This window comes from Bombus bifarius, unplaced genomic scaffold, assembly GCF_011952205.1.
Source record: "Bombus bifarius isolate JDL3187 unplaced genomic scaffold, Bbif_JDL3187 scf7180000008490, whole genome shotgun sequence".
Taxonomy (NCBI): domain Eukaryota; kingdom Metazoa; phylum Arthropoda; class Insecta; order Hymenoptera; family Apidae; genus Bombus; species Bombus bifarius.
In genome coordinates, this window is record NW_022884681.1 from 137,943 (window position 1) to 165,101 (window position 27,159).

The 27,159-nt window shown below is 45.0% G+C and overlaps 5 protein-coding genes across 12 annotated transcripts; 2 read left to right on the top strand and 3 right to left on the bottom strand.

The window, feature by feature from the left end:
• Positions 1–83: 83 nt before the first annotated feature.
• On the top strand, positions 84–1,566 carry LOC117213056 (methylmalonic aciduria and homocystinuria type D homolog, mitochondrial). 2 transcript variants are annotated; one of them, XM_033458288.1, is made up of 5 exons: positions 84–197; positions 348–486; positions 565–977; positions 1,109–1,325; positions 1,459–1,566. In XM_033458288.1, the coding sequence occupies exons 2-5, from the start codon at positions 348–350 to the stop codon at positions 1,545–1,547; spliced, it is 858 nt and encodes a 285-aa protein (XP_033314179.1). In that variant the 5' UTR covers positions 84–197; the 3' UTR covers positions 1,548–1,566. The 2 variants fall into 2 exon arrangements, with proteins under 2 accessions (XP_033314179.1, XP_033314178.1); XM_033458287.1 differs by having other exon boundaries at positions 1,109–1,283; positions 1,365–1,566.
• Positions 1,567–1,740: 174 nt separating this feature from the next.
• LOC117213055 (clavesin-2) lies at positions 1,741–3,937 on the bottom strand. Its single transcript, XM_033458286.1, has 4 exons — positions 2,954–3,937; positions 2,495–2,805; positions 2,315–2,408; positions 1,741–2,228 (listed from the first exon to the last, which is right to left on the bottom strand). The coding sequence occupies exons 1-4, from the start codon at positions 3,336–3,338 to the stop codon at positions 2,074–2,076; spliced, it is 945 nt and encodes a 314-aa protein (XP_033314177.1). The 5' UTR covers positions 3,339–3,937; the 3' UTR covers positions 1,741–2,073.
• Positions 3,938–5,218: 1,281 nt separating this feature from the next.
• On the bottom strand, positions 5,219–14,821 carry LOC117213048 (rhophilin-2). The gene is made up of 9 exons (XM_033458279.1): positions 13,905–14,821; positions 7,890–7,967; positions 7,428–7,811; positions 7,186–7,284; positions 6,809–7,079; positions 6,530–6,724; positions 6,203–6,432; positions 5,982–6,134; positions 5,219–5,885 (listed from the first exon to the last, which is right to left on the bottom strand). The coding sequence occupies exons 1-9, from the start codon at positions 13,968–13,970 to the stop codon at positions 5,685–5,687; spliced, it is 1,677 nt and encodes a 558-aa protein (XP_033314170.1). The 5' UTR covers positions 13,971–14,821; the 3' UTR covers positions 5,219–5,684.
• LOC117213052 (protein tilB homolog) lies at positions 7,991–9,882 on the top strand. Its single transcript, XM_033458284.1, has 4 exons — positions 7,991–8,457; positions 8,546–8,810; positions 8,890–9,257; positions 9,333–9,882. Exons 1-4 carry the CDS (start codon positions 8,129–8,131, stop codon positions 9,757–9,759), a joined length of 1,389 nt encoding a protein of 462 aa, XP_033314175.1. The 5' UTR covers positions 7,991–8,128; the 3' UTR covers positions 9,760–9,882.
• On the bottom strand, positions 10,177–26,921 carry LOC117213040 (protein diaphanous). 7 transcript variants are annotated; one of them, XM_033458256.1, is made up of 18 exons: positions 26,787–26,902; positions 26,455–26,694; positions 25,843–25,925; positions 23,194–23,376; positions 22,808–23,106; positions 22,684–22,704; positions 21,755–22,064; positions 21,289–21,635; positions 20,811–21,102; positions 20,310–20,690; positions 20,094–20,236; positions 19,706–19,982; positions 19,359–19,598; positions 19,017–19,271; positions 18,701–18,865; positions 18,389–18,632; positions 16,275–16,356; positions 15,197–16,053 (listed from the first exon to the last, which is right to left on the bottom strand). In XM_033458256.1, the coding sequence occupies exons 3-18, from the start codon at positions 25,876–25,878 to the stop codon at positions 16,032–16,034; spliced, it is 3,297 nt and encodes a 1,098-aa protein (XP_033314147.1). In that variant the 5' UTR covers positions 25,879–25,925; positions 26,455–26,694; positions 26,787–26,902; the 3' UTR covers positions 15,197–16,031. The 7 variants fall into 7 exon arrangements, with proteins under 7 accessions (XP_033314150.1, XP_033314147.1, XP_033314149.1 ...); XM_033458259.1 differs by lacking the exons at positions 15,197–16,053; positions 22,684–22,704 and adding an exon at positions 10,177–10,291 and having other exon boundaries at positions 19,706–19,973; positions 26,455–26,880; XM_033458258.1 differs by lacking the exons at positions 26,455–26,694; positions 26,787–26,902 and having other exon boundaries at positions 16,032–16,053; positions 19,706–19,973; positions 25,843–25,878.
• Between the last annotated feature and the right edge of the window lie 238 nt (positions 26,922–27,159).

Here is a 27,159-nt window from a genome sequence, read left to right on the forward strand (position 1 = left end):
GGCGATGAAACAATCATGTTCATCTCCTTAAATTCTGTTGTTGCACGAATGGTGTCGCGTTCGATTCGATATCGCGTTATGTATATAGTTGGATATATACGGATGAATCAAAAGATCGTAAGGTTAGATAATCCAATCGCAAAACGGTACCTTTGATAAAGAAATTGTTAATTCAGCATGTGAATCGTGATCCAACGGTAACGAGGTTTCTTCTAACAATGCTAACTTAATTGCGGCACAGTTGTAAATACGATTCAATCGACGATTATTTGATAATTACTTATTCATTGAATCCGATCTTACGAAGAGAAATGGTAGAACATAACCTATGCAATGTCATTTTTCAGATGCTTTGCGTAAAATATGCCAAGAAAACTAGTGCTACGATTCTGTTTAATGTGTTTTCAAAGAGTCGGTACTCTCGACGTAGCGATAAAAGCACCGATTCGTACAAAATCGTGCAGGCAAATAGTGAAAACTTAAATGGTAAATGTAATCGTTTCTTTGCGACGATAGCTTAACAACAAAAATCCTTTTCTTATAGTCGTTCTCGATTGTTTCCAGATGTGGATGGTGCTGTACTTGGAATAAATTCCAATTGGGAGCTTTTAACACCAAGGGGATTCAGATTTTATTTACCAGGAAGCATTGGTCCCGGCTGGTCGGATGTAACCACGACCATTCAGGTCAAGACGCAATTAGTCGACCTGCATTCCAACGAACAGATCTTGGTAGATGGTCCCAAAGAAAAATCTGGTCGCTTATTGAGTCGTTTGAGAAAGAACAATCAGCGTCCAGAGCTTCGTTACGTAGCGCAGGAATGCCCTTTGTTGCTAAGAAAAGGTATAGAGGAGCTATTTCCTGGATGTTTAGACGTCGGTTCTCCCCAGCTTACTATCGTTACTGTCAGCCAATCGATTAACCCGAAGGTTATGAAATGGAACAGAGAAATAGAAACTGAGAAGCTAGCTAAATACGTAAGTATGTATGACTTTGTTAAATTATACCGAAAAGTATCCTTGTCTATATATTTAAAGAGTAGCCGGTGTAAACGAGGCAGTGAATCGTCAGTACGATCCGTACAAATCGTTTCTTCCTTTATTTACAGTTTGTGCTAGCTGCTTCAGATATTTGTGCAAAATTGAGAAAAATGGGTTATTGGGCAGACTTCATCAATCCATTTAGTGGACAACCTCATTTAAATCTACAAAAAAATAGTACTCTGTACAAAACGGACGAGCGATTCCGTTGCTTAGGATTTAAAATATTACATAGGAGCAATTGTAAGGTCATTTTGTACGATAATAACGCGAAAAATTTTTTGGGTAAGTAAGCGTAAGCGTATGCTTTATTTTCAATTATAGATCAGTCGATCGCTTATCGAAGATTTTGTCGACGTCGCGCGGTTGTACGATTCAATCGACAATACGGTCACAGGTACCGTTCTGTACGTTGCAGGAAATTTCTACACCACAGCTCCCGCGAGTACAAAATTTTTAAGAGAGATTCTACATGAATGCGAGCTTGTAAATGTTAACGAAGCTTAATAAACGTAGAGCGAGAGGAGAAGGAGAAGAAAGAGCGTCGATATATATATATATACATATATATATATACAAAATACGTTTTTACGAGTGTTATATTGTTATTTTTCATCGTTCAAATGATACGTAATTTTTGAGTTGGCATGTATTGTACAAATCTAAAAAGAAATTTCATACGATATAATCGTACGTAAAATGCTTGTTTTTTTCGGTACGCTTTACATTATCACGTACACTGTTTCGTACTTGGACAGTTGCGAACTTGCAACAGCTTGCAGTTGTACGTTAAAGATGGAATTACTTTCCTAAGAATGTGCAACGTGTGTCATTTCTTATTCTATGTTGTACGTAAATTGAAACGATCATAGGTAACTAATACCACCGGCAGGAGAATTCTGATACACGAGGTAAGAATAAATATTTATCTAGGAGCGCGAATAAATTCGAGTTTCGTTTAAATCGTTTCGCTGCGAGCGAAAGAACGCGAAGAGACGCGAGAGAGGATCGCGTTCGCCAGGAAGAAAGAATATCAGTCGACTTCGAGTTTGCGGAAAGAGCCAGAGATACCGCACAAATCGTCGTTCGTCGAAACATAATGACAATCCGCCGATGTAATCTCTATGTACATGTCGTCGAGCTCCTTTATTCGATTCCTCTGTTCCCTCAAAGTCTTCTTGAAATTTGCTGAAAAGCAAAGCAGAACTGAAACTTTGACTAAAACCAAAACTACATGGTCGACGGTGAACGATCATCAATACGTATATACATACCGATCATCTCGCAGAGTGGAATTTCTCCCCCGTACTCTTTCGGCAAGATTGTTGGATCAATCGCTGTTTTCAATTCGTCCAGGCTCTTGTGTACCTTAATGCGAGTATAGCACAGAGATTATTCGAAGATGAACGTTCGATTAAAGAAAAATGTAGGATCGCGCATACAAGCGTACGTACCATGATTCGATTTTTCAACTTATCGTTCAGAAGAGAAATGCCAAACTCGATGACTTTGATCGCGCAACTCGGGATATTAACAAAGTGAGTTTCTTTGTGTCTCATGGGTGTACTGTTTTGAATGCATCGTAACATGTTACGAATATCCGTTAGGGACCAGGCGCTAAGATGACCCATTGTCAATCCAGATTCGTCGTTGATGTGTGTGTATCCACGGACCTGATTCTCCTCGTCGTCCATTAGAGATTCCACTACGAGACTATGAGCTCGAGCCATTTGAGCTGACGTGTATTTGTAAGGATCGAAACGCCCTTTGGGAGAAAGGATGTCAGTGCTTGAAAGACGCGTGCAAAGTAACGGGAGGAAACAAAAAGACGAAGGAGGAAGAGGCGGAAAGCTTACTTTGAGAATAGAGCAAATCAAACTACTTACATATTGTGGTGATTGGCGGATACTCACCTGCGCAAGAGAGTATCACTCGTCGACCATGACGGTCGCGTTGCATCAACGGTATCAGATAACCAGCATCTATGATAGCCTCGATGTCTTTATCTTCGACATCGAGATTTTGGAACCAGTTTGGATACAATTGTCTGATAGTTAGATAGCGTTCGAGCATCTCTTCCGCCATCGGCACGCTGAACTTCTTGGTTCTGAGGAACCTGAGGAGAAAGGCCGCGTCCGTTCTGCAACGCTTGATATTAGGATGCTTTTGAATCCAATCTCTGAATTGTTTCAAGGTTTCTTCCCTGATGGCATCGTCTTCGCGAAGTTCCACGCGGGCGATCGTTCTCGTGCTCTCGCTTAACGCGCATCCGTAATTTTCTTCTTCCGACTTTGCCATCGTTCGCGTCCGAAAGAATCGGACAAGTACCGCTCTCCTTACGGATCGCTCCGCGCTTTCGATTCCCCTCTTCCTCTTGCTCTTCCTTCTGCTGCTGCTGCTGCTCCTCCTCCTTTGCCTTCTTGTCCTCGTTCCGTTGTTGCTGTTGCTGCTGCTACCACACTACTACTACTTTTATCCCACTTCTGCTCCTTCCCCTGCGCTTCTTCTTCCTTTCTCCGTCTTGCCGCGTCCTCGTTTCGCTCGTTCGAATTTTAACCAAGCTACCGACGATTACGAGACTCGGCGAGTTCTTACGCCATTCGGCGACTCGTCGTCGAGGAGAAAGTTCGACATCGATCTACTTGCGAGAGAACAACTGTCCTTGCGATTCTTCGCAGCGCTTTCTAACAACCAACGATACGACCTCGCCGATCTTTCGCGTATCTTCCGATGTCCATGTTTACGACCTCGTTCTCCTTCTCGTTAACCAAGCGTTAACGGGCGATCGCGAATATCCGTTGGTCGCTTTTTGACGCGCAATCGTCGTAAGATAGTAATCGCGGTTCAAACAGAATATAGAGAACACGCGAGAAATCGCGACGTTTATTTATAGATGTACGTTCAAAAATCGAAACGGTTGGTTCGACGTGACACTCTAGCGGTTCGTAGCACGGTGCTGGCAATCGGTAACGCGGCACACCGAACGACGTTCGTATCCTTACAGTTACTCGGAAATACACGGCTAATCGCGGCTAGCCAAGGTCGTCGATCACTATTCGCGTCACAATATCTTGTGCCGCGTTGAGAAATCTTTCTCCTCGACCGACTTGGACCCGAGTAATCCGCTTGCTTGCTCGCTCGATCAATTTAAGGCCAGATCGTGGTACGCGAACCGCTCTTACCGCTCCTACTTTTCCCGCTCTTACCGCTCTGCTTCCTCTCTTCGCACTCGCTTTGCTCTTCTCCTTCCCTTTACATAGTTCTTTTCATTTTCGAACGCCTAAAAGATTCGACACGCACGCGAATAATACTCGTCGCCGTTCAAAGGTTCCCACTTTAAGAAACGCGACGTCGTTGCTCCACGCATTTGACGTATCTTGGACGACGGGAATTCTCAAGTTCGCAACACTCGATTCGATTCGCGGACGAACAATGCGCCTACGTTATTAGACGGTATTAAACGGTATAAAACGGTGGCCAGTCGAGGGTTCGCTTTCTTCTCGTAATTTTACGTTTTACTTTCACCGCGAGTCTCCTTTCGGTCGGCCAGCTGAATATCGAGGCTGCGTTATATACTACGACGACATAGTCATCGACGAAACGATCGGAAAACTCGGAAGATTTACCGTTGTTCGTCGAAAGCAGCGAACGGCAACGCCAAGGTAAAACGCGCACGCCTAATAAAATCGGTCTTTTTTACGATATTACTACCGGTCGTTTTTTCACTAACCGCCTTCCGCTTTTCTCAACGTTCTATACTATTTCCTTTCACCGTTTGTTCCCTCGTCGACTCGGATCGATACGCATTCCTCGCGATGTTTATACGTTCTTTTTTTAAACGCTTCGAACAGGATTTTCTCGATCATAGGTCTACGATATATGATTGGCCGTTACACGTGACTGGCGTTTCTTCCCATTTGCTTGCGTAATCAGTCGTGTACCAGGACGTTTCTCGACTCGGTGAAAGTCGCCGTTCAATCTGCATTTGTAGTTGTGCCTTTCTATTCTTTCCTACTTTACGCGTATCTTTGCACATCGGTTCGTCTCTCGTGCTTTCTCAAGCTGCGCTTTACATCGACGTTCCGCATGGCTATTGGAAAGTCGTGCGACTTACGTTTTCTTTTCGAATTGGTATTTACATCGATGTTGCAAGGAAAAAGGGAAACAAAAGAAACGACTAACTCGTGAACAAAATATAATTGGTGTATAACGTATGCTTACATTTTTGTTTCGCTCCATACGTTTCTCGTCGATCGTCACTGTACGTTATACAATCATATGTAATATACGATCAATGTACGATGTACGATACACGGTCGTATTCGTTTATCGAAGAACATCCAAGTTCCGTCGAATTGCCCTTTTATTTCACCCCTGTACTTCGGAATCCATCGATAAAACGTACTTTAATACACGAAACATTACGAGTTTCGCGTTCGTACGCGAAACTTTTGCGCGTACGCGTAAGTACATACTCGATAGATAAAATATTACACAGAATCGTTGAGAAAAGTGCAAACGTTGCAACGAGATAGCGCGATCCAGCAATTCGGAGGGCTACCAGCCAATGTCGAACCTGGAACCATCTGATAAACGTTTCGACGAAAACTCCAATTGCAACAACCGCGTGAAACATCCAAAGAGTCATCTAAGTATTACATTGTCGAACGTCAGGTCCCTACTGTCGCGCTGCGTGACCGACTTTTTAAACGGATTCCACGGTAGTTTCTTAGCTACGTGGGCGGTGGTAACGGAACCGGCAGGACTCGGTTGACCCGAGGAAATGCCGGAAGAGCTGCTTGCCGAAACGCTTCCCTTGTCCTGCTGGTTAACCTTACCCGGTTTCTAGAAACGGTAGCACAAGTCATTAAACGGTAGCACAAGTTATTATCGTAGGCCGTTTCCGTAGGTCAATGTCGACGAGACCACGTTTGCGTTTACCTTTAAATAATTTCTGTCCATCGGCGTAACCAGTTTTAAGTTTATAAAATCACCGGATTGCTTGATCAGCCGAACCACTTGTTCGTGGGACGACCACTTGACATCTTTATCGCCGATTCCTACTATAAAATCGCCTTCCTTCATGCCACCCAACTGAAGAAACAAAACCGCTCGTTATAACAAGTATAAATATTTCTTGCGAGACCCGCATTTATACGTACGTCGGCCAACGAATTGTGATCGACCGCAGCTATTATTACAGGAGCATCACCCCGTACACTGAAGCCGAACCCTTCGCCGTCGGGTCCTCGTTGAAGCTGTATCAATCGTGGCGCGGTCCAATGTCTTTTAGCTGAAAATATAGCGACCGGACCCAACGATCTGAAGAGATCTTCCACTCCGTGCTGTCCGAAATCCGGATGGGTGATGCTCAATTGGAACTTGGTGGATGCTACGTCAGGGAAAACGATACGCAGTTTCGTCACAGACACGCCGGACCATCGAGAATCTAAGGTCTAAGAATAGACGAAAGAACCCGCGCGTGTTACCTATGATATCCGGAGGATCCAGCAATCCTCGAAAGTCATCCTCGTCCCCGATGCCATTGTAATCCTCTACCGTCGATTCTTGTACTCTCTTCAGAACTTTGGCAAGCGCCTGTTTCGCTTTCAAGTCTCTGCACATTCTTTGCAGCCTCTGACTTTCCTCGTGCAGGACCAAAGCTTCCCTGAGATGCGCTTTCGCTGAAATAGCGAAACAGCGACAGAGGTAAAATACGGACGGAACAGAAATCGAGATCTCGGATAGGGTAACGATCGCCTACGCACCCAGTAACTTCCTTTCGTTATCGTCCCGTGGCACGATCACGTCGAGCTGCGTCTTTCCGTCGCTTCTTTGCACGTGTTCGAGCGCGAGTTTAGTTTCAGCTCGCCATTCGGTGATCGCTCTATCGAACAATCCAAGCGCGAGGTGCTTGTGCGCGAGAGCCAGGTGGTGTTCCCGTTTTACCAAGATCAACGATATCCAGGTTTCCGGTACGTAGTCGCGGACCGGTTCGCGCGAGATCAACCCGTGGACATCGCTGTAGACGGCCGCAACCTAGGCAATCGACGATCGTACGCCATTGGGTAAAATGGTTCGCGGGATCTAAGCGAAATACGGGCGTATTAGATTTACGCGTACGTAAAATTTTGTCGGCCGCTACCTGTGACGCTTCTTGCGCTAGGTCCAACGAAACGTCGATGTTCCTGCCGTCCTTCGATTGAAGTTCCAATTTTTCGAACAAACATTCCCTCGCCTGAGCCTGAAACGAGAGAAGAACGAGACGAGCGTCAGACCGTGCTCCAACCGTGTTTCCCCACCCGGACACGCCGCTCTCCTTCGATCGTAATCGTTCGGTTTGCGGCGAATTCGAAGCGCGTGCTACGGCTACGAACGCGTCGTTACCAGCATCAGTTGAACGAGCATCTCGAGCATGTCCGGCCCAAGATCCATACTCGGTGCGTTGGTAAAGTTTTCGTGTATGTAACGAAAGGTACCGGCGGCTCGCAGGAACGCGTCGATCGCCTGGTCCAAGCCTCGCGTGGACAGACGATCCTGCTTCGCAGCCAATTGAGTGTACAGAGCGGCTGCGTTGAACAAAATCGAAGCCTTCTCGAACGCGACGGTTCGTTGGCAACTGGGAACCCCTGTCAACGAGTCGAACCACTCGAAATAGATGCCCAGACTTCGATCGGGAGGGAAGAATCTTCGCTCGACGAAGTACAGTTGATTGTAGTAGCGTAACAACAACGCGATGCCTGCCGCGTCCCTGGTCGGCGTCCGCGTCGCCTTCGAACAACAGCAAGAAAATCCGATTATCTTGGACTTAGGTTGCGTCGTAATCGTACGATCTTGCTCGTAACTCACCTGTCTGGTTTCCATCAGATCCGCGATCGCCTCCTCGTAATTCGTTCCGTCTTCGCTATAGTGTTCGAGGATAAAGTCCTGCGAGGCAACATTCGAACGACAGTTGAATAAAACGGTGAAAGAGCGAAAGAGAGCGAAAGAGAGAAGGACGGGAAGAGACAATCGAGCGCGTTACGTCGATACGCGCCGCTTAGCGACCGCGTCGAAGAGTTTGCGTCGGCGGATCCGCGAGCAACAAAATGTCGAGAATCACGCTCGATTTATTACGAAAGCGTTCGGAGCACAACGAGGGCGAGATTTCGACGCTCGAGGAGATCGCGTTGCATCAAGAAAACATCGAGAAGATCGAACTGATCGACCGAACGTGCAAACATTTGAAAATTCTCTTGCTTCAGAACAATCTGATATCGAAGATCGAGAATTTGAGCAAGTTGAAGAGGTTGGAGTACTTGAATTTAGCGCTGAACAACATAGAGACGATCGAAAATTTGCAAGGGCTCGAGAGCTTGAAAAAGTTGGATCTAACGGTGAACTTTATCGGTGATCTTCGTGGCATCAAAACGTTAAGGTACATTTGTTATACATATTCGTTATACATATAGCCGTTCGATCGGCGAAATTGTTACGTTGATCGTTACGCGCGCAACGTGTCACAGGTACAACGAACGCTTGGAGCAGCTGTTCCTCGTGGGAAATCCGTGCGCGGATTACGAAGGGTACAGGGAATACGCTATCGCGACTCTAACGCGATTGAAGGAGCTAGATGGTACGCCAATCGACAGATCCGAACGGATAAGAGCGTTGCAACGTTACGCCGAGACCGAAGGGGAGATCGTACGAAGTTGCGCGAGATACAAGAAAATACGGGAAGCGGAATTGCTCGATTATCGCGAACAAACTGCCAAGTCACGAGCAAATCGAGTAAGCGAGTTTTCCTTTTCGCGCTCTGCCAAGAATTCTTCGGCCAAGAATTTGATCGCGTTACGTCTATTATCCGTAGAAAGTCGTGAACGCGGAGGAACATCGCCACGAGCAAGAGAAGAAGGAGCGAGCGGATAAAGAAGTAAACGAGGAGGAAGAGGAGGAGCAGGAGGAGGAGGAGGACGACGAGGAAGAGGACGAATCGTTTTGGAATCGAACCAGTCGTCACACGCCGGAGGAACGCGTCGCCATTGCGGAACGGTTTATGCGAAAAGAGAAGCGAAGAAACCGGCAGAATGATCGGAGCGTCGAACCGCGAACTACCTACAGGTTGAAGCTGTTCGATCCGCAGGGTAAACCGTACAACATGAATCAGCCGAAAGTGCCGTTTAAATTGAACGAGGAGCAGTACAGCGACCGCGTCGTCTTGGAGGTGGCTCTGTACAAGTACGTATCCAAGATTGGACACGAGACGATCGATCAGCGGATTCGACCCGAATACGAGATCGGCTATGATTTCAGATATTTAGACACTTGCCACGTTGACGTGGACGTGCATCCTGAGTACGTGCGCGTCACGATCAAGGGAAAGGTACTGCAGCTGACCCTGCCGTGCGAAGTATCGGTGAAGGATAGCACGGCTCGAAGAAACACGACGAACGGCAGATTAGTGGTAACGATGCCGCGCCTGAATCCGTTACCTACGATTCTTCCTTCGTATAAGCAGGCGATCGAAGAAGAACCCGACCGACGTAGAACGACGATCGAACGGCGATCGACGACAAGCGTACGCGAGTACTTGGAGATAGGTCCGTCGCGAGCGAGCGACTTGGACTTTTCGAGAATCGTCGCTGAACCGTTGGTCGACGGGCAAAAGGAAAATCGTTGGAAGCCGAAAGACGAAAAAGTTTGCAGCGACGACGACTCGGAAGTACCGCCGCTCGAATGAAAGCCAGTTCTCGTGTTAGGCGGCGCTCACCTTGAACGGATCCCGAAAATCGATATCTTTGGTTTCCTTCAGTCCCAACGGTATCATCGGCATTGCCGGTTCCTCGCTAAAGGCAGAAAAACACAGAGAGTCAGGCTGGTTGCTTAGAGCGGCGTCTTAGGTTCTTACGTTTAACGTTGAAATCGCACGGAGAAACGACAATCTCACCGACCTGTCGACATTCTGATAAAGTTCGACCGAGCTGTTCAACTCGGCAAGCTGTTCCTTTAGCAACTGCAAGTTCGAATTGACGAAACTCAATTCCAGCGCAACGGTCTCTCGCAGCTTTCTGTTGGTCGTGGCCCTGAAACGTAAAACGTACACGTGAGTGCGAACGGCGCGCATTCTACGAGTCGTACAAGGAGAAAGGCAGTTACTTGAAGAGGTTCTCCGCGCCGGCTCGCAACCGAAGCTCCTTGTTGATCTCCTGATTCAGTTTGCTTCGTTTGTTCTGCAATTTTCCTCGGCAAGTGGCCACCCTAGGATCGGAGCCCTGCACAGCCAGTTGAACGTGCCGGTTACCAATCGTGACGCGAGAGTTGGCTCGAGTCGAAACTGCTGCCAAGATCGTCGCTTATACGATATCGCGCGATACCACGCGCGAAAAGACGAACGACCAAAGTCCTATCGACAGGAGAGCCGAAGCTCGACCGAGTTCGATGCGAAAGAGACTCGGGGCCTCGATTAGAGGCAATCGCGACCTGTAAACGCGCGATCGATTCCCAAACAAAAGAACGTGATTCGAATATATTTCTCACCCCCAGGCTCTTTTTCGTCGAGGATTCTCGCAATATTTCTACGTCCTCCGACCGACAGGAACAACCTTTTCCTATTCGCAAATATCGCGACGACGCATTCCCGCAGTCCGTCCTCTTCTCTCGTTCGTCCAACGAAGTCGGCCGGGATGCGCGATTCTTCGACAGAGCCGCGTAACAAGTCCACTTCAACATAGTACTCGTTCTCGCAGCCACATTGTTCGTCTCGATCGCTATTCCATGGCCGTTCAATGCTGCGAATACAGAGAGGAAATCGAACGCGTTCGCCTTTCGTCTAACCTCTCTTTCGATTTCGTTACTCGTCGAATGCGATGCACGCACAAAGGAATCGACGCACAAATCGCGATCATAAAGGCGATCCAACGTGACTCTTCCTACCCTTTTCGCGTTACTCTCTACGATGTGATTCTTTCATACCATCCTCGATGGTGGAATCGCGTGCGTCACGTCGTGAAACTCGGCGCGAGTCACGATCGCCGATGAATTTCGACGCTTGTCGCAGGAATCGTGATCGAGAATCTGGTCCGTCGAACGAGAACGAGAAGGAGACAGGAACGCGTTTTGCGATGAAAAAGTTCTCTGGTTTATCTCGCGCGGTACATCGTATCCCGAGGCTTCGGCCGACTCCGCGGAGCCATTCGATTCTCGGTGAAAGGAAAGAAACTGTTTACGAATTATGGTGGGGAGGAGGATAACGTTCGCTCCGCGTATCTCGCCGGGTGCGGCTGCTACGTAGCACCGTAATTTTAAGGTCGACGCGCTTCGTGCTCGATTACCGATTTTCCTCGCGGTTCCACCGCTCCATCCAATCGACCGTCTTCTTCTGGAATACCGCGCGTCGATTACCACTCACCGCGCTCTACCGATCGCCGGTCGGTCATTTATCGCATGAAATCGGCCGGAAGCCGGAATCCGGAATCGAGCCGCGCGACCACCACGCGCGAGAAGTAGCAAAGAGGAAAACGGTGCAAGGCCTTACCGTCGTGATCACCGGTCGCCTATCGCGTTCCATCTCCGCGCGCGATAACATCGAAGAGAACGAGTTTGACGCGAAGATGCGGCACGCTAACGGGACCTATGCTCAACCTCCATTTGCTCGAATCCCATGTTGGAGAACGATTTGCCATCAAACTTGAAACCCGTTGGCGATATCGTTCCGGTTGCGTGGGGCGATACGGCCGATGGTGGCGGACAAGGAAACGCGAAGGGAGGCGAACGTAACGTTCTTGTCCGCAGCGGTGCTAGATCTCGCGTTACGCGTTCCACCTTCCACGTTACAGGTTACGCGTGGTGCATCGCCGCTCGAGTTCACCGGACCAGGCACGCTCTACCGGATCCGAGGCACGCTGTTTACGCTCGCGTTCAAACAGGAAATGCAGCCTTCGCCTGCTGCCCCTCGCCTTGCGACCCTCTTCCTCCTTTTCCTCTTTACTCTCCTGTCGTTTCAACCGTTTCCCTAGATCACGAATTTCTCTCAACGACCACGAAACCAACGATTTCGATTTACCTGTAACCTTAAATCCGGAAGAATCAGCATCGTTCCCCGAGTTTCTGGGTACACTATCGAAAATATTCGAGTATTCGGCTAATTTCCTGCTCTCCCGTCCTTGGAACGAGCACTATTTAATACCAACAAGTGGAAGCCACTGCTAACGGGTAGATCGCGAAAATCAAGTTCCCTCCTGACGAGGAACGATTCAAAATAATCGACCTCTCTCGATCGCGCACACGTCGAACAACGATAAATCCGTGTCTCTCGGTTCCATAGCCAGTTGGGTAGTAGAAACACCTAGTATGCGTAAGCCAACGCGAAATATATCGATCGTGTTTCTTCACATTCCACTCGCGTATACAAATCGCGCTCGAAACGATAGACGGAACGTTACAGAGGTAGACGCGTTCGATGTTTCCGCGATGCGTTTCTTTTCTATGGGAAAGCGGAATTCCCAGGGCCGACGAACGGTGTTACCCTCGTGAAAAGGAGGGAGAATGAAACGAAGTTTCAGTGAGAGGGGATATAGACGAGTGAGAGCAGGAAAGAAGAGAAGATCGTCCGAGAAGATTTACAGATCACCGTTGACTCGCATCGATCGAAGCGCACGGAATAGCGTGCGCGCGCGCCCAACACAGTCCGCTGATTTCTCACCTTCCGTGGTCTATTCCAGTTGACGACCGATCGGGCCCCTTTACTCCTTCGGCAAATGTCGCTTCGACTCGTCACAGTCCGCTCCCTTTCGGGTACCCTCGGACTGTTTCGTTTTCTAGTCCCGTACTCCACCACGAATACTCGCAATAATTCGGATTCGCGCACGCACGCCGATCTTCGTAGCCACGCTAGACGAGTTTTCGATCGATTCGCGTCGAGCAATCGCGTATCTCGCGCTTTCGTACGCGCGGAACGCCATTTCTCGGTTGTCACTGCTTCGCGTAATCTTCCACTCGAGATCGTTTACCTTACTTCCGAGTTTCTTCTCCGTTCGGCGAATATTCATACCAAATCGTTATGCCTCGGATACATTTTCGATGCGAGCGATCATAGGGGATGGTCGATAATTATGTAACCGATTACGCGATGCGTTGTTCGATAAGTACGATTTGTTCAAACATTTTCACCTTAAGTCATGCAAATTTCGATCATGTACTTTTTCAGGCAGTTGACGATCACAGTGAATAATCCTATCCAGGACCGATATTCTAACGTTTATCAATGGAGAAAGTCGAAATTCTATCTGTCACGTTTCACTTTCCGAATTATCCATCGTGGATCGGTGGAATGTTTGGCACTTTTTCGAAACGCCACCTGTAACCGTGACTTTTTTTTATTCGTTGTTGCAGTTCTATCGCGTTTCGCACGTTTCACCGTCATATGTGGCGAGTGCGCGAGCTCCATATGTGTCGAATCACTCGATGAGACGCAGGAACACGAGTCGTCCAACGTTGTTCGATCAATGGCAGAAAGATGGCGTGCGATCGAACGAAGAAATCGTACGAGCGCGTTACGATCGATCGGCGAAAATACGTCGCGACAAAACCTAACAAGATTGAAGCTAGCATACTCGTGTACGTTCAGATAGGGGCGCATACTTTTTTCTTTTCACAGAATTTATTATCGCTGCGACTTACTGCTTCGGACAAACTACACGATGAATAAGACTGAGATTGCGACGCGTTCCCAACGCGACATTATATTGTGTAAACTCGCGCGTCTCGGTTTGGTTGACGCAAACAACAACAAAGGTAACGTGTATGACGTATGACGCACGATGTATGACGCATAACTTAAAGCCGTAAAATGAAAAATTCGTTTACTGCACTTATCACGATACTCACCCTAACGAAACGTGGCTTATGAATATCGTCTTCGACGATATCTCCCGATACGATAGGTATGTTCATTGTATTCTATCTAGCGCGCATTTGCATTCTATCGAGCGCGCAACACGTTTCACCTTCGGAAAGCGAGAACACGATATTCAAGATAGAACAGTGAACGTTTTGTTCACGATGTCAATGTTTCCTTTTCCCGTATCCTTGGATCGAGATGTTCATAATCGTAATCGCGAGGTGTTCGTAAAGGAACAATTGGCTCGCGCGATCGAACAGAGATATGGATCGATTCGGTGGAAAAGCAAGGATCCAGACTGCAGCGTCGATCGGTCGTCCTCTAGTCGATATTCGAGGTTGCACAGTCCGCTGAACGACGCGATTCGTGCGGAAACCGAGTACCCGCTTTCCTTCTCGGTAACGAGACTAGACGAAACCGCAGCACGAGCCATCGGTTAAAGATATTTCGAGGTTGAAAATGTCGTGGTCTTGGTCACTCGCGATCACGTGCTCGCGTGCCACAGTTCTCGAACACGTTTCAACGTGAACGCAGCCGCGTTTTGACGTACCGAACACGACTGCGAGACTAGTCGAGAAATACTATTTGCCGACGCGAACGCGATCGATGCACTGTCGAGAACGTCGAAACGATAGAAACACGTCATTTGCTTGTGCCCCAAGTTGCCGTCCGTTGTTGCCTCCGTACTACACTCGTTCATCCAACACACGCGTGTACTCACAAAGGCATAGGGTCCTCTGATCGCACGAATACGCGAGACCTCGCCTGCTCGCAGATGGATTCAACCGTTCTCCCGCAGGTGTGCACGCGAGTATGGGTGTAATGACGCGGCCAACACTATCGCTAGCGTATGCGTGTGCGCACGAAATACCCCATCGGTGTAGCTGTTATGTCGTAGGGCTTCTTTCTTTCTCTCTCTCTCTCTCTCTCTCACTCTCTCTCTTGTTCGTTTCTCGAGCGACGATCGAAAGGCCGCGGAGCAGCAAACTCTATTCGATAATTTCGATGCGATCTCTGCTATTTCGTTTACTCGAACCACCGCCGTCCATGCAATTGCGAGAATTCGCGCGAGAGATTCTTTTTGAAAGGATCGCGACCGGTTACGCCAATGCTTCCGTAGCTGGTATATATACCCGCGACACACTTTGCGATACCGATCGTCGCTCAAACACAAACCATGTTTTCGCGATTCATCCATTTAGTTATCGAATACCACTCCCTTCGGTCAAAAAGGTGTTTCTATGTATCGTAGTAGTATAAGTAAAGAAAACACGCTACGTTCGATTGTATTGATCGCAATGTATTGATACTATCTAAATTCACATATTCACAATATAGGTACAAATTTCTGTTGGATCCGACGTCAGTACATACAGTATAAACAATCGTCGAATTCGAGATTCGAAAAATAAATTGGTCTTCGGTTACGTTAACGTACCATTCGCATCCATGGCCTAAAATATGTTGAAATTTTTACAGATTGTTTCACGTTCGAACGTCTTTTCCCTCGACGTTTCCATCGATTTGGCACGGTTTTCAAAGGTTTCGCGTCGAGTCAACGAGTCGATTATCGCTACGCCCGTGTTCACGCGATCGAACGAGGCTGATCCATCACCGTGCTCGAGGGATCAGCCGTCTTTGGATAAAAGTTAAGAAAAACACTTGCTGCACGCGAATGTACGTATATGCATATTTACATCGTATATTACTTTGCAATTGTAAAACGCGAACTTTACGGCTAGTAACCAATTTAAAAATAGATCGATCGATAAGTCGAAAATCTGGTAGAAAATTCGGCGAAACTACTTTTCACATGTATTACGTTTATCGACGCATCGGAGTAGCATTCAACGTCATATTGTATATATTATTATACCTACGAAACAATCTCTTGAGACATATCGAATAGAGCAATAGGAAGACTGCTAAATTAATCGTAACTCGTAAAAATCGAAGCTCGTTCTTCCTCTGTAAACCGATACCGAAGAGTCGCGAGGCTTCCCGAGTTTGTCTTTCTTTCTTTCTTTCTTTCCCCGCTTCATCGTTTACCGATAAAACAAACATTCGATCCATCACAGTTTTGAGTTTAGGACGGAAACAGGATATTCCATGGATTATGCCGAGCTTAACAGTTCTCTGCAACAACGATCATTAGGCAAGGTATTATTTCGAAAGTAATCTCTCTATCTGTCTATCTCTGACGATTTTATCTTTGTCGCGATCTCTTCACGCAATTTAGGAACGTATCGTACGCGATAATCGTTTTCGAATATCGTGATATCGATACGCGTATAAGTACCACATCGTGGCGAAAAGATCCAAATACGTATACGCTTAATACGTGTCTAAATACTTACGTCGAAAGTTCCCTTCCCAGTAAACCAGTCCCGACTAATCCTGTACGCGATCGACTTCTATTAAGTTGAGCTCTTCTCTCTGCTGTAAAAAAGAAACATTTACGTCGTATGTATCCGTCTGTTGTACACTTGTACGTGCTATATTAACTCGATCGGTTTGCGTTACGAACGATCTACGTTGTAATCCTTTCTCACACAGCTACCTAAACTTAGCTGGCTAAATTAACTACTGTTTCAGCGAAAATAGTTTAAATACTGATCGATAGTACAAAAAATTTCCTTTATTTATTTGAAAATTACGATATTTACAACGGATGCGATTACAAGTGATCGATGTAGGCGCGCGAGTATATATTCGACGTTCGTCTCCGTATCTAGATCACAGAATGTTGTACAGTCGATAAGTTTTCGTTCCTAAAAAATTAACGTTAAATCGTATTTTACGTGTTTCTTTCTTCTTCACTTTTTTTCCGCTTTCGATAGACTTGCAAAGTCTCCGTCCTCGATTAGTCGTCGAGCTAATGCGATTTTTTTTTTTTTAAATGAGACCAGCTGGTAAAAATGAGTAATGAGAAGTCAAAGATGAAAAATGGATAAAGTAAAGCAAGCGTGCGTTTGAAACGACCAAACGCTATCCAATGACATGAAATTGAAATTTCGTAAAAAAAAAAAAAAAAAAAGAAAGAAGTGAAAAGTAACTAAAGAAAAAAAAAAAAAAATGATGAAAGGAGCGATGAGGCGAGATTCAGTCTTGTCTTGTGGTAAAAAGTACAGGAAAGTAAAGCATCATATCCTGAAACCGTCGTAGTCGTGTAACGTGTCATGTTCGAAAGCATCACGATAACGTCTACGATAACGATACAGACGTTCGACGTGTACCGTCTACCAAAATTTCCAAGCCCGTTTCTGACGTTTCCTTTTCATTAGAACGGTTTGTTTCTCTTTGGTTGTAATCGAAGGTATATCAAGGTGAAAGATATCGAGGTCGTTGTTCATTCGAGACTCGAGAATGGTGTCGGTCATTTGGACAGCGAGTTTGTTCGATTCGGTCGTTTTCATGCTTGTATCCGCGATTTCAGGTTGAACTAAACGTTTCAACATTGTGAATTGGCCGTTCGAATGCTGTATGTTGCACAGATTGTTCTCGTTCTCGTCTTTCCAATGAGCGTTATTGTTGCCGAAATTTTTCGTTCGAATCAACTTTAACGGAGAGGAGATCGTTTTGCCGATTCTCATCGCGATATCACCCATGGATCGCGATATTCTGGTCGACGCAGTGTCGGAACTGGTATCGGAAGCACGGCAAACGGAATAATTTTCGATCAGCGAAACGCTTTCGCTGCTTGGGCTGCCTAAATAACCAAACGATTTTGTTTCACCGGCGATCGTCGACCTCCTCGCATGCTTCGATCTACGACTTTGAACGGCACGACGCACGATACTGTTTCTCTTATGTTTCTTACTTACTATAACGCGTCGTCTTCTCACCGGGCTAAGTTTTAAAGCTTCGCCTACTAAAACCGTCTGGTACAAAACACAGGGTGAAAGTTGTAAGCTCGAACACGGCGACGGATCGTTCGACGCTAGAGATTCGACGTGCGTCGGTGTGCGCTTCTTCAGTTCGTCTATTACGAGTCCATATGACGAGGCCGACGATAAAGTAGCAGCGGTCACGACACTACATTGAACAGAATTGCTGGATGAATTCGGGGTTTTATCGAAATTTCGAGATCTTCTTATAGAAATCTCTCTTCTCGGAGTTTCTTCGATCATCGATCGATCGACGCGTGCTCTCTTGTATACGATTTCGGCTTGTTTGCTTTTCTGAAACGAACTGACTCTAGACAGAAAATTCTCTCGCTTGGGCGCTCTCGTGGCCCGATCGAGCAACAAACGCTTATAGAGATGTTGATTCTCTTCCGGTGTCGTATACTTTTCGAAATCGGAACTTGCCGAGCTCGTGACTGCGCCACGAGGAAGAGACGAGGCGAAGATTTTATTTCGATTTCGAAGCATGCGCCGCTCGGCTTCTCCCGATTCGTACAATTTAGCCAGCAACAACTTCTCCTTCTTCGTAGATTTCGTTGTAGCATATGCAGCCCTATAGAACTTACCACCAGCGGCGCGTACTTGACGTTTTCGTCGTTGATCCGGCCGACTGAACGCGGAACCAGTTTGAAGAGCCTCCATCAAGCTGTCCATGACACCTTCCTGCGTTTCGTGGGCGTTCATGTCAACCAGTGCTCGTTTCCGCGCAGCCCGTGCTGCTTTCTCCGCTTCTGCTTTTTCTCGTGCCTCTCTCGCTCGTCTTTGTTTCTCTTCTCCCTCTCGTAGTTTTATTATTTCCTTCTGAGCGTGCTATAAGAAAGAAGGAAGAATAGAAAAAAGAAACAAACAGTCCAATTCTTCTTGATTTCTTCGCTTACCATAAAATCGTCTTTGAACGTTTTTATATCCCCAAAAAATTCTTCGATCGTGTACTTTTGCTTGTCGAAAGAAAAAAATTCCGAAATTTCGGTGTACAAACTGTCCATATGTTTAAACATATTTTGAAGAACTTCGTAAGATTCACGGGCTTTCTTCGCAAAAGGCTGCGAGTCGATTACACGATAATTAAGGAAAATCGATATATACGATTATAATGCTTATTTGATCAACGACAATTTGATTATCGATCAAACCACGTAAAAATAACGTTCGTATCGTTTGAAAGCGGGCAAAAAGAAATGCAAAAAAGGATACACCCATAACATGCAGGAACAAATCGTCGTTCGATTGTGGGATTTTGGCATTCGATAAATCTTGTTCAAGATTTCGAATATTGGAATCCATCTGTCGCAATGTTCTCTGTACATTTTCTAAGGAAACGCGACTAGCTCTGTCCACGTGTGCTAGCTCTTCTGGGAAGCTCAGACACTCGGGGAATTGTCGCTCTATCGTGTCCACCAAATAGTGCATCAGAGTTTGTTTGTTGTCGACGTCCTTGGTGCTTGTTAACTGAAAATCGAAAGGAAAGATACGATATCGCGAACGATGGCGACACGTCTCGTGTTTACGGTCCAATGACAAAGCGTTGCAACACACCTTGGTAAGAAAACTGATCTCGAATCCGAAGGCTTGGCCGTTTTTCGAGCCGGAATTCATGTAATTGCCAAGCAGCAGAATAAGTTCGAGAATTTTGGCAAATTTTTTGCTACCTTTTACTTCTTCGCAGGCTGCCGTCCCCGCTACTATGTCCGGCTTTACATCTTGCACCAGTTCTTCGTACCGTAGCATGAAACTTAACGATCTCAGTCTCGGCAATAATCTCTTGATCGTTGATATCTATAGTACACATCGATTCGAAGATGTTTCAATGATCTGATACGTTCAAAGAATCTTCGTCTTCCGCATGAGCGGAAGGTCGATTGAGATATCTCAACTGTACTCACGGTAATGCAAAATTGTTCGGCTTCTGTCAAGTCGTCGTACTGATCTTTGTAGAGTTGTAGTTTCGACAGTTGGTCCGGTGGTGGTAAATACTGTATCAGCCCTTGAAGTATATTGTCCGAGATAACGGGTCCTTCGCACTTGAGTAAACATGACTTGACCTCTTCGTACGACGTGTGTTTTAAGGTACCATTAAGTAGTATAAGAATATTTTGTGCAGCTTTGCCATCCAGGACTTTAAGGTCTTTAACTTTCTTCGACGGAGCTGATCTGCGCAACCAGGAGGAAAAGATAACAATTACGTTAGCAAGATTCTTTGTGTTTCACATTTTAACAACAACGGATAATCGTTATTAGATCGAGAGAATGATTGGAACGCTGTCAAATTACTTGTCCACGACATCGTCGATTTTCTTCCCGCTCGGTTTCGATGCGAACTTTTGAACTAAGCCGTCTAATATTTCGGGCCTGGCCAACTTATCCTCTTGCACTTTTGTCCAAAACGATTTTTCGGTAAGTTTATGAGGCATGATCTACGGCACGTGTTGCATCACAATAGTTTTCTAATTAGAAGAAAAAGGAAAGTCGTATCTGATAGATATTCACCGCCTTCCAGTTTGCTCTCTTCAACGGTGCGTCAACTTCCCACTTTTTCTTCGGCTTCAGTCCTAAAGGTAGCGATTGCGGAGCAGCGTTCAAGCCTGGAACGAACCCAGGCATCATCGGTGGAGGTACCGGACCGAATCCTGGCATCGGTGGAGGTGCCGGTCCCGATCCCGGGGCCATACCAGGCATAGGCGGTGGTGGAGGTCCCGCAAATCCGGGAAGAGGTGGCGGAGGTGGACGCGGCCCGCCGAAACCTGGTAGTGGCGGCGGCGGCGGCGGTGGTGGCATTCCCGATCCGGGTCCGCCCGCATTTGCGAGCGGAAGCGGTGGAGGTGGCGGTGGATTGACTATTCCTGGTGTGGACGAACACTTCGCACCATTCTGTGTGCGCGTATCGTAAATCAAAGGAGGCAGTTATTACTAATTGACGTAAATTACAAACGTAGATTAGAAGCAGAAATCTGCGTTTACTCGGCCGAGCGAATTTAACGGGAAACTCACAGCGTTAACACCGGTCGATCTCGCTCCTCCTTGTTCCAGTTCCCTAATCTTGTTCTCCGCGTGTTGGAGTTTCGCCTCCGCTTCCTGCTTACTAGCTATGGCCTCTTCCAACTTTTGCGATACTTCGACCAATCGTCTTTCTTCCTCTGCCCGCGATTTCTCCACCAACGTATCAATCAACGGTTGAACGTCGATTTGAAAGCGCTTGGTTGCGCTAAAATCCGGATCACAGCCTGAACGGTGCAACACTATTTGCGATACGCATTCTTCTATCAGTTTATAGTAGGCCGGCCTGTTGGAGGAAAAAGAAAAGAAAAGGGAGGGAAAGGAGAGCAAAGGGAAGCAAAGCATAGGAAAGAAAAAGGATGGAAGGAAAACAAAATAGTAATAGTAACGATGATAGAAATAATAAAAAAAAAACGATATCGATGAGTAAATATAGTATAACAGCATGCAAAAGGTTGTAGCTCTTTCCTACCTCACCAGAGCATCGTCTCTGACGAATAAAAGATGTTGAAGTATCGACAAAAAATATGGTTCCGCGGATGTTTCCATCACCATATTTTTAATCACTTCGAAACAATCGTTTACATCGTCCAATTCCAATCGAACATGATCGAATCTTTGAACAAATTCTTCGTAATCTTCCTCCTTGTGATCATTGAAAATTTTTAGATGTCTGGCCAGATCCTCGGATTCGTTCTTTTCCAACGTCTCTAAAATATCAGCCAAGCCGACTCGCATGATTTCATTTCGCAAATGCAATCTAAAGTCTAGTTCTTCGGCCGAAGAAATGATGGAATTGATAAGTTGAAGGCACTCCACCTATCGAAAGAGCGTGTCATCGGATTACGAACCAAACGAGAACGAGAAAGGACGAAAAGAGCGAGGGAAGCGAAAGAGTCGAAGATCAATCGGAAAAGACAGGAAGAGAAGAAACGTACCCGTAAGTTCTCGTTCTTCTTGTTCATCAGGCCCTGTACGATCGGTAAAAATCTTTCTCTTCCTTTGAATTCACCGTTCATGGTGATCGCGTCCAACACTTTCTTGTGGCTGTCGCTCGAAATGAGACAAACCGCGCCAAGCAATTTCACAGCTTCGGACATGACCGATGGTTTGGTCGGCTCTAACGATCTGGCTACGATCGTGAGTGCTTCGTGATGAGCCAACATCTCCTTTATGCCGACGGTGTTATTCATAATAGCCTTTAAACATCGGATGCATTCGTACTGTATTCGCTCGTACCGGTTGTCACTGTCACAGAACATGGAAAGGCATCAGTGTAACGTCATCTGAATCTGTTACAGCGAACAAAATAAAAAATAAAAATATAGTTCAGTCGATAAGCTACAGTCGAGCCAACTATTCGAAAAGAAATCGCGAAGGAACTGCATTAACATCCATCATCGTGGAACGTTCGAATAGACTAATTTCGAATGGCTCTCGATTTTCGACTAGTCGACTAGCGCTATTGTACAGAGCATCGCATAGGCAGATCATCATGCAATTAAATACCGATCGTGAGTTGATATTACACGTTTCCTAGTTTAACTCTAATTATCGAACCTTTGAAAGGTATACTTTCAAAAGAAATAATAAGATAATTAATAAATAAAAAAGTATATATCGAAAGGAGCCGGTTGTTGGCATAGAATGGATAGAATATCATCCAGAAGTTTATGTTACATACATATGTATATGTAGAAGGTGTATTATACGATTATACACGTATAGGATAGGCACGCGCGCTATCATACATACTTAAACGTGCACCAACGTTAATATCGAAAGCTAAAAATAAAAAAAGGAAACGATGCGGAAAAATCTATCTTGCTAATAAAATTAAAGCGAATAGTATTTTTACATAAATTACCTATCGTAATATATGAAGGCACTGCAATAGAACAACACGAACATTAGAAATTCTTAGTCGGACAATATCGAATACCGATGCTATGACACAACGCAACGATGTTTTTTTTATCGGTAATACTTACTTCCGATAGCATTCGTTGAGCGTCGCTAAAACCTGTTTCAATCCTTTGGTGCCGAATTCTTGAACCCAACTCAAAGGATTGTTCGTCAACGCTATTCTTAACGACTCGATGCAGTTGTAGATTTTGTTGACGCTCAAATCGGGTTGCGCCAAATACTGTATGTAATCCGCTGGTTTATCAAATTTTGATCTATTCTCCTGTATGCTACCTTTGTAATGCAAAACCAGCATCTCCCTCTTCTTTGTTTCCGATTGCTGTCTCAAGGGCTCTTTCTTCTCCTCGGTCAGATTCATGTTGGCCTGTTTTTCGCGAAAACTTGATCATCTCGAAAACCTCCACGCGTGTCCGGATAGCGGTCGTCAATCGAGAAATCGACCTCAACTCACCAACATCTCCTCGAATTTGTCGTTCACCGTCTCTTTGTCCATTCTTTCGATGATACAACGTTGTTGTTCAATTTCATTGAAATCGTCACCGGAATGGGGTCGTGGTATAGTGTTGTTTCCCGAACCACTTCTGACCCCACCTCCACGCCCGGACTTTTTTGGCCGGCCGAACCATGTGTCCAGCTGAAACGAAAAATTAGAAAGAGATAAAACGAAAAAAATATTCAAACGATCGCGTTCGTCGCCGTTCTAATACGACCGGATGTTTTAACGCGGAAGCTTGGCACGCGAGTAGCATTTACACACGGCGCCGGCGTTACGTTTCAATTTCCAATCGTACATCATCGTTCAGCGAATCGACCGATAATCGTCCTCCGTCTCTGTATCAGCTTCTTCCTCGACGATAAACAGTTTCGCTTCTCGATATCGAGTCTTACCCAATCTGTGATCATCGGTCGATGTCTTCTCGTATAGGGTAACGGTAACGATGCGCTAGAACCGCGCGACTCATCGGAGCTTCTCTCTCCGAATCAGATCTCTGACAGTTTCTACCACGTAAAAATTGCCGATATCTCTTGCCACTTCTTACATCGATACTTTTCAAATTTTTCAATGTACGATCCAATCGAACACGACGTTATCGCGATATTACCACGATCTTTCTCAAAAAGATATCTTTCGCGATAAAGAGAACTTCATAAAGTTGGCGATATTCGCGATTATTCGTCGCACGAGGTTTGTTTTCACACAGCGGTAAATCGAGACAATGCGAGCGTATCTCTGGCTCGGATAGGCACTGAATCGTAGAGCGAAACGTATCCTCGAAGTAACCTCGCGAGCGGATGGTAAGATCGAGTTAACGGCATTAAGAAGAGCGAGTCATCGAACGGGTCGAAAGAAGGGAAGTTTGAGATCGCGTTAGTCAGAGTGGCGGATTGGAGAGACGCGCGTGCGTAGTCGGTGTGAGTCTACCCACGACCGGCCGAGTAGATCGTCGTCGTGTCATGTCGCGCATCGGTGTTTACACGTTCGCGCCTCTCGATGCGTTCACCGACGGATTCAGGCAACCAAAGGTTTCTTCAACCTTCCTCGCGTTTATCGCAACGCTACTTTCTCCCACAATTTCGGTCCCTTACGATCGTTCCAGCGCAGTTCCTTTCCTTTTCTCGTCTCGCCAGAGTTCTTTCTCTCGCTCTCTGATTCTTAACTTTCGTTCTTTCGCGTAAAATGGGTAAACGCGTAATTATTCCAATATCGATAGAATCGCATTCGTCAGCCCCTAAGAAGAACCGAGTGTCGACGATTCTCACGTTCGGTGTCTCCTACGTGATACTTCTGGTTGTACGTCATAACCGCGAATAGCTCAAGGTTGCGGCAGTTCGTATAAAAATGTGGTCTGAAAATGATGGAAGCGTCACTCGTGCCACAAAAGGTATTACGTTTCGATACGACTTTGCTTTCAAGACCCACGTCTAAACGCTAACCTTCCTATTGACTATAAAAACTGCAACAACAATTCGTTGATAACGCTGAACGTGACAAACAAATAAATATGTCGACGCAGAGTCACATAGTACGAGAAACGAAATATCTTTCGCGCGTGCATGAGATCAGTTGTGCGAATAATCGATGATGTAATCCACTAAACTGACAGCTGACTCTACTTTCCTTTAATTTTTTCCTCCATTGTCTCTTATTCCTCTCGTTCCCTACTCGTTCCCGCGTCAGAAGAGCCAACTGTAACCGTTCCCGTACGTTGTACTTACTTTAAATACCAATTCTCGATTATTTATACATCAACCGTTAGAAATAAACATAGCGTAAAGCGTTAGAAATCTTTTGAATTTGTGGAATGTGAATGATGGAAGAGGGAAAACCGGTTTTTATTCGTCAAACTCTTCTAAAATTCTTGAAAATATTGGAAAAGATCTCAGTTACGGTAAAAGAGATGAAAAAAGAACGAGGAAAGGAACGAAGAAGGAGATGAAGGGAATGAGAGAGAGAGAGAGAGAGAGAGAGAGAGAGAGAGAGTGGGGTCAGGGGTATGGAAGCGACAGAAACCGATATGAAAAAAAGATGAAATGGAAAGAGTCAAGGTATATCAAACTAAATTGTCGCGTCCCTGATAGCTTGTTACCTTGTCCTAGTATCTCGTACGTCGTGCATTACGCTTTCGTGGAATAATTGTCTTTTCCGTATGCGAAACAATTTACCTTGAACGATCGTTGTGACTCATACGCGACGACACTGTTATTTTCGATTACAACGGTCGAAAACTCGACCACCTTTTCTTACTTATTCAGTCGGAATTGAAATTTATTTTGATTTAATGCCTTTTCCGTTATCGCGTTGCGCCGCAAAGAAACTGATAATTATACGGCAGGAAATGTAACATATATACTTACATACGTGTACGTATATACACCGTATCGCTATTTCGCGTTTGACAAACGTATATGCATATTCCGCTACTCAAAAATATTCTAATTTTGTCTTTTCTACGTTTTCTTTCTCTCTTTTTTTTTGCTCATTTCTATACATGTGCATATACTATAATGTTGACGTCACGCGTTAATTTCAACTTGGTGGATATATTTTGCTTTTTACATTTTCATTAAATTTTCTAACTATTAACAGTAAAATACTTACAAAACCTACAGATGTTTTGTCTTTTCTGTTGGCCATAGCTCGATCTCCTTCAATTGTTACCTTCTATTGTACATTTTTCTCCTCTGTAAGAAATATAAAGAACTTTGTATAAGCATAAATCTTTAGTAATGGTCTACGTATCAATGATATAGACTGCTTTATGTCGAAATAACTACTTTACTGATAACTAGCTGTAATTACTTCAACTAATTTTAGTTAATATTTTAGCTGATTGTACGTGGTAATGTTTTAAACTTGGAAAAGCAACAACAGGTGGTTCCGGAAACCAAACTACTACGTATGATCAAATGATAATCAAATATCATGTACAATATCTTTATATTAAACTAAAGTGTAGTAAATCAAAGCTAGTAAATAATGACTATCGTTCTTGACCCTTATCTTTGATTCCTATTTAAGCGATGTAAATTAAATTTTAAACGGATCAAGCTGTTACCAAGCTGTTCTATACAAAAAAATTTTCTCAATATGAAATATTTGCTGAAAATGAAGATACCGTGAAAGTAGTACCAGCAAAAGTAGTTAATTCCGATAATACATTTTACTTGAATATAAAATGACCTTTTTTACACAATTGTTTTGAATACTTACCTGATTTGATTTAAAATTTTATTCACCAAGGGATACACTTTTGGTAACCATAAATTCAGCGTTGTTCGCATTCATTCGTAACTTGTATAAAATTAATTCGGCGAACAAACTTAATAATTTGCAGTAAACCATCAGAAAAATACTTGCAATTTCTTGAGCGAACTAAAATGATCTTTCCACAGATAAATATTCATTTCATCCGTTATGACAATGGAACACCTGCCAATAAGATACAACCTCCTAAGGAGAGAAAAATTGTCAAGTTATTAACTAAAATTTCTACACTTTCACGCAAAAAGGTAATGGACTATAAAACGCTGATAACGAATTACATCGACTAGGGAAAGAAAACCGTCACATCAGTTAATATTCGTTAAACGAATAACCGTACCACAACGAGTAGCATGCGGAGAAACGTTGCTCGAACACCAGCGCCAATCAGCAACGAACCGCAAATGCTAGTTTCGCCGCAAACACCTATCTGCGTCGGTATTGTAGAAATTCTTTTATCACTATTGACTGCTGCCTTCCTCCTATAACTCTCTTGCGTATTATATTCTAACGGTAGACGCGTAACCAACGCCAAACGATATTGTAATACTCTAGTAATTGTTACATTACATATAATCTGTATATGTATTCCTTATTACTTACATAAAAAAACATTTATCTATTCATAGACTCTCTCGTATTACCGTAGTGTGA

Coding starts and splice junctions, on each gene's coding strand:
- LOC117213040 (XM_033458255.1), bottom strand. CDS start 25,878: ATGGCCAACAGAAAAGACAAAACATCTGTAGGTTTT. Junction 20,237..20,309: donor AGAGAGCAAACTGGAAGGCG/GTGAATATCTAT, acceptor CACGTGCCGTAG/ATCATGCCTCATAAACTTAC. Junction 18,866..19,016: donor TGTTCCTGCATGTTATGGGT/GTATCCTTTTTT, acceptor ATCGACTCGCAG/CCTTTTGCGAAGAAAGCCCG.
- LOC117213048 (XM_033458279.1), bottom strand. CDS start 13,970: ATGAACATACCTATCGTATCGGGAGATATCGTCGAAGACGATATTCAT. Junction 7,080..7,185: donor TAGCGCAAGAAGCGTCACAG/GTAGCGGCCGAC, acceptor TCGATTGCCTAG/GTTGCGGCCGTCTACAGCGA. Junction 6,433..6,529: donor GGATCCTCCGGATATCATAG/GTAACACGCGCG, acceptor TCCCTGACGTAG/CATCCACCAAGTTCCAATTG.
- LOC117213056 (XM_033458287.1), top strand. CDS start 348: ATGCTTTGCGTAAAATATGCCAAGAAAACTAGTGCTACGATTCTGTTT. Junction 978..1,108: donor CTGAGAAGCTAGCTAAATAC/GTAAGTATGTAT, acceptor CTTTATTTACAG/TTTGTGCTAGCTGCTTCAGA. Junction 1,284..1,364: donor AATATTACATAGGAGCAATT/GTAAGGTCATTT, acceptor TTTCAATTATAG/ATCAGTCGATCGCTTATCGA.
- LOC117213052 (XM_033458284.1), top strand. CDS start 8,129: ATGTCGAGAATCACGCTCGATTTATTACGAAAGCGTTCGGAGCACAAC. Junction 8,458..8,545: donor CGTGGCATCAAAACGTTAAG/GTACATTTGTTA, acceptor AACGTGTCACAG/GTACAACGAACGCTTGGAGC. Junction 8,811..8,889: donor CCAAGTCACGAGCAAATCGA/GTAAGCGAGTTT, acceptor TATTATCCGTAG/AAAGTCGTGAACGCGGAGGA.
- LOC117213055 (XM_033458286.1), bottom strand. CDS start 3,338: ATGGCAAAGTCGGAAGAAGAAAATTACGGATGCGCGTTAAGCGAGAGC. Junction 2,806..2,953: donor AGTGATACTCTCTTGCGCAG/GTGAGTATCCGC, acceptor TTTCTCCCAAAG/GGCGTTTCGATCCTTACAAA. Junction 2,229..2,314: donor TCCACTCTGCGAGATGATCG/GTATGTATATAC, acceptor TTTGCTTTTCAG/CAAATTTCAAGAAGACTTTG.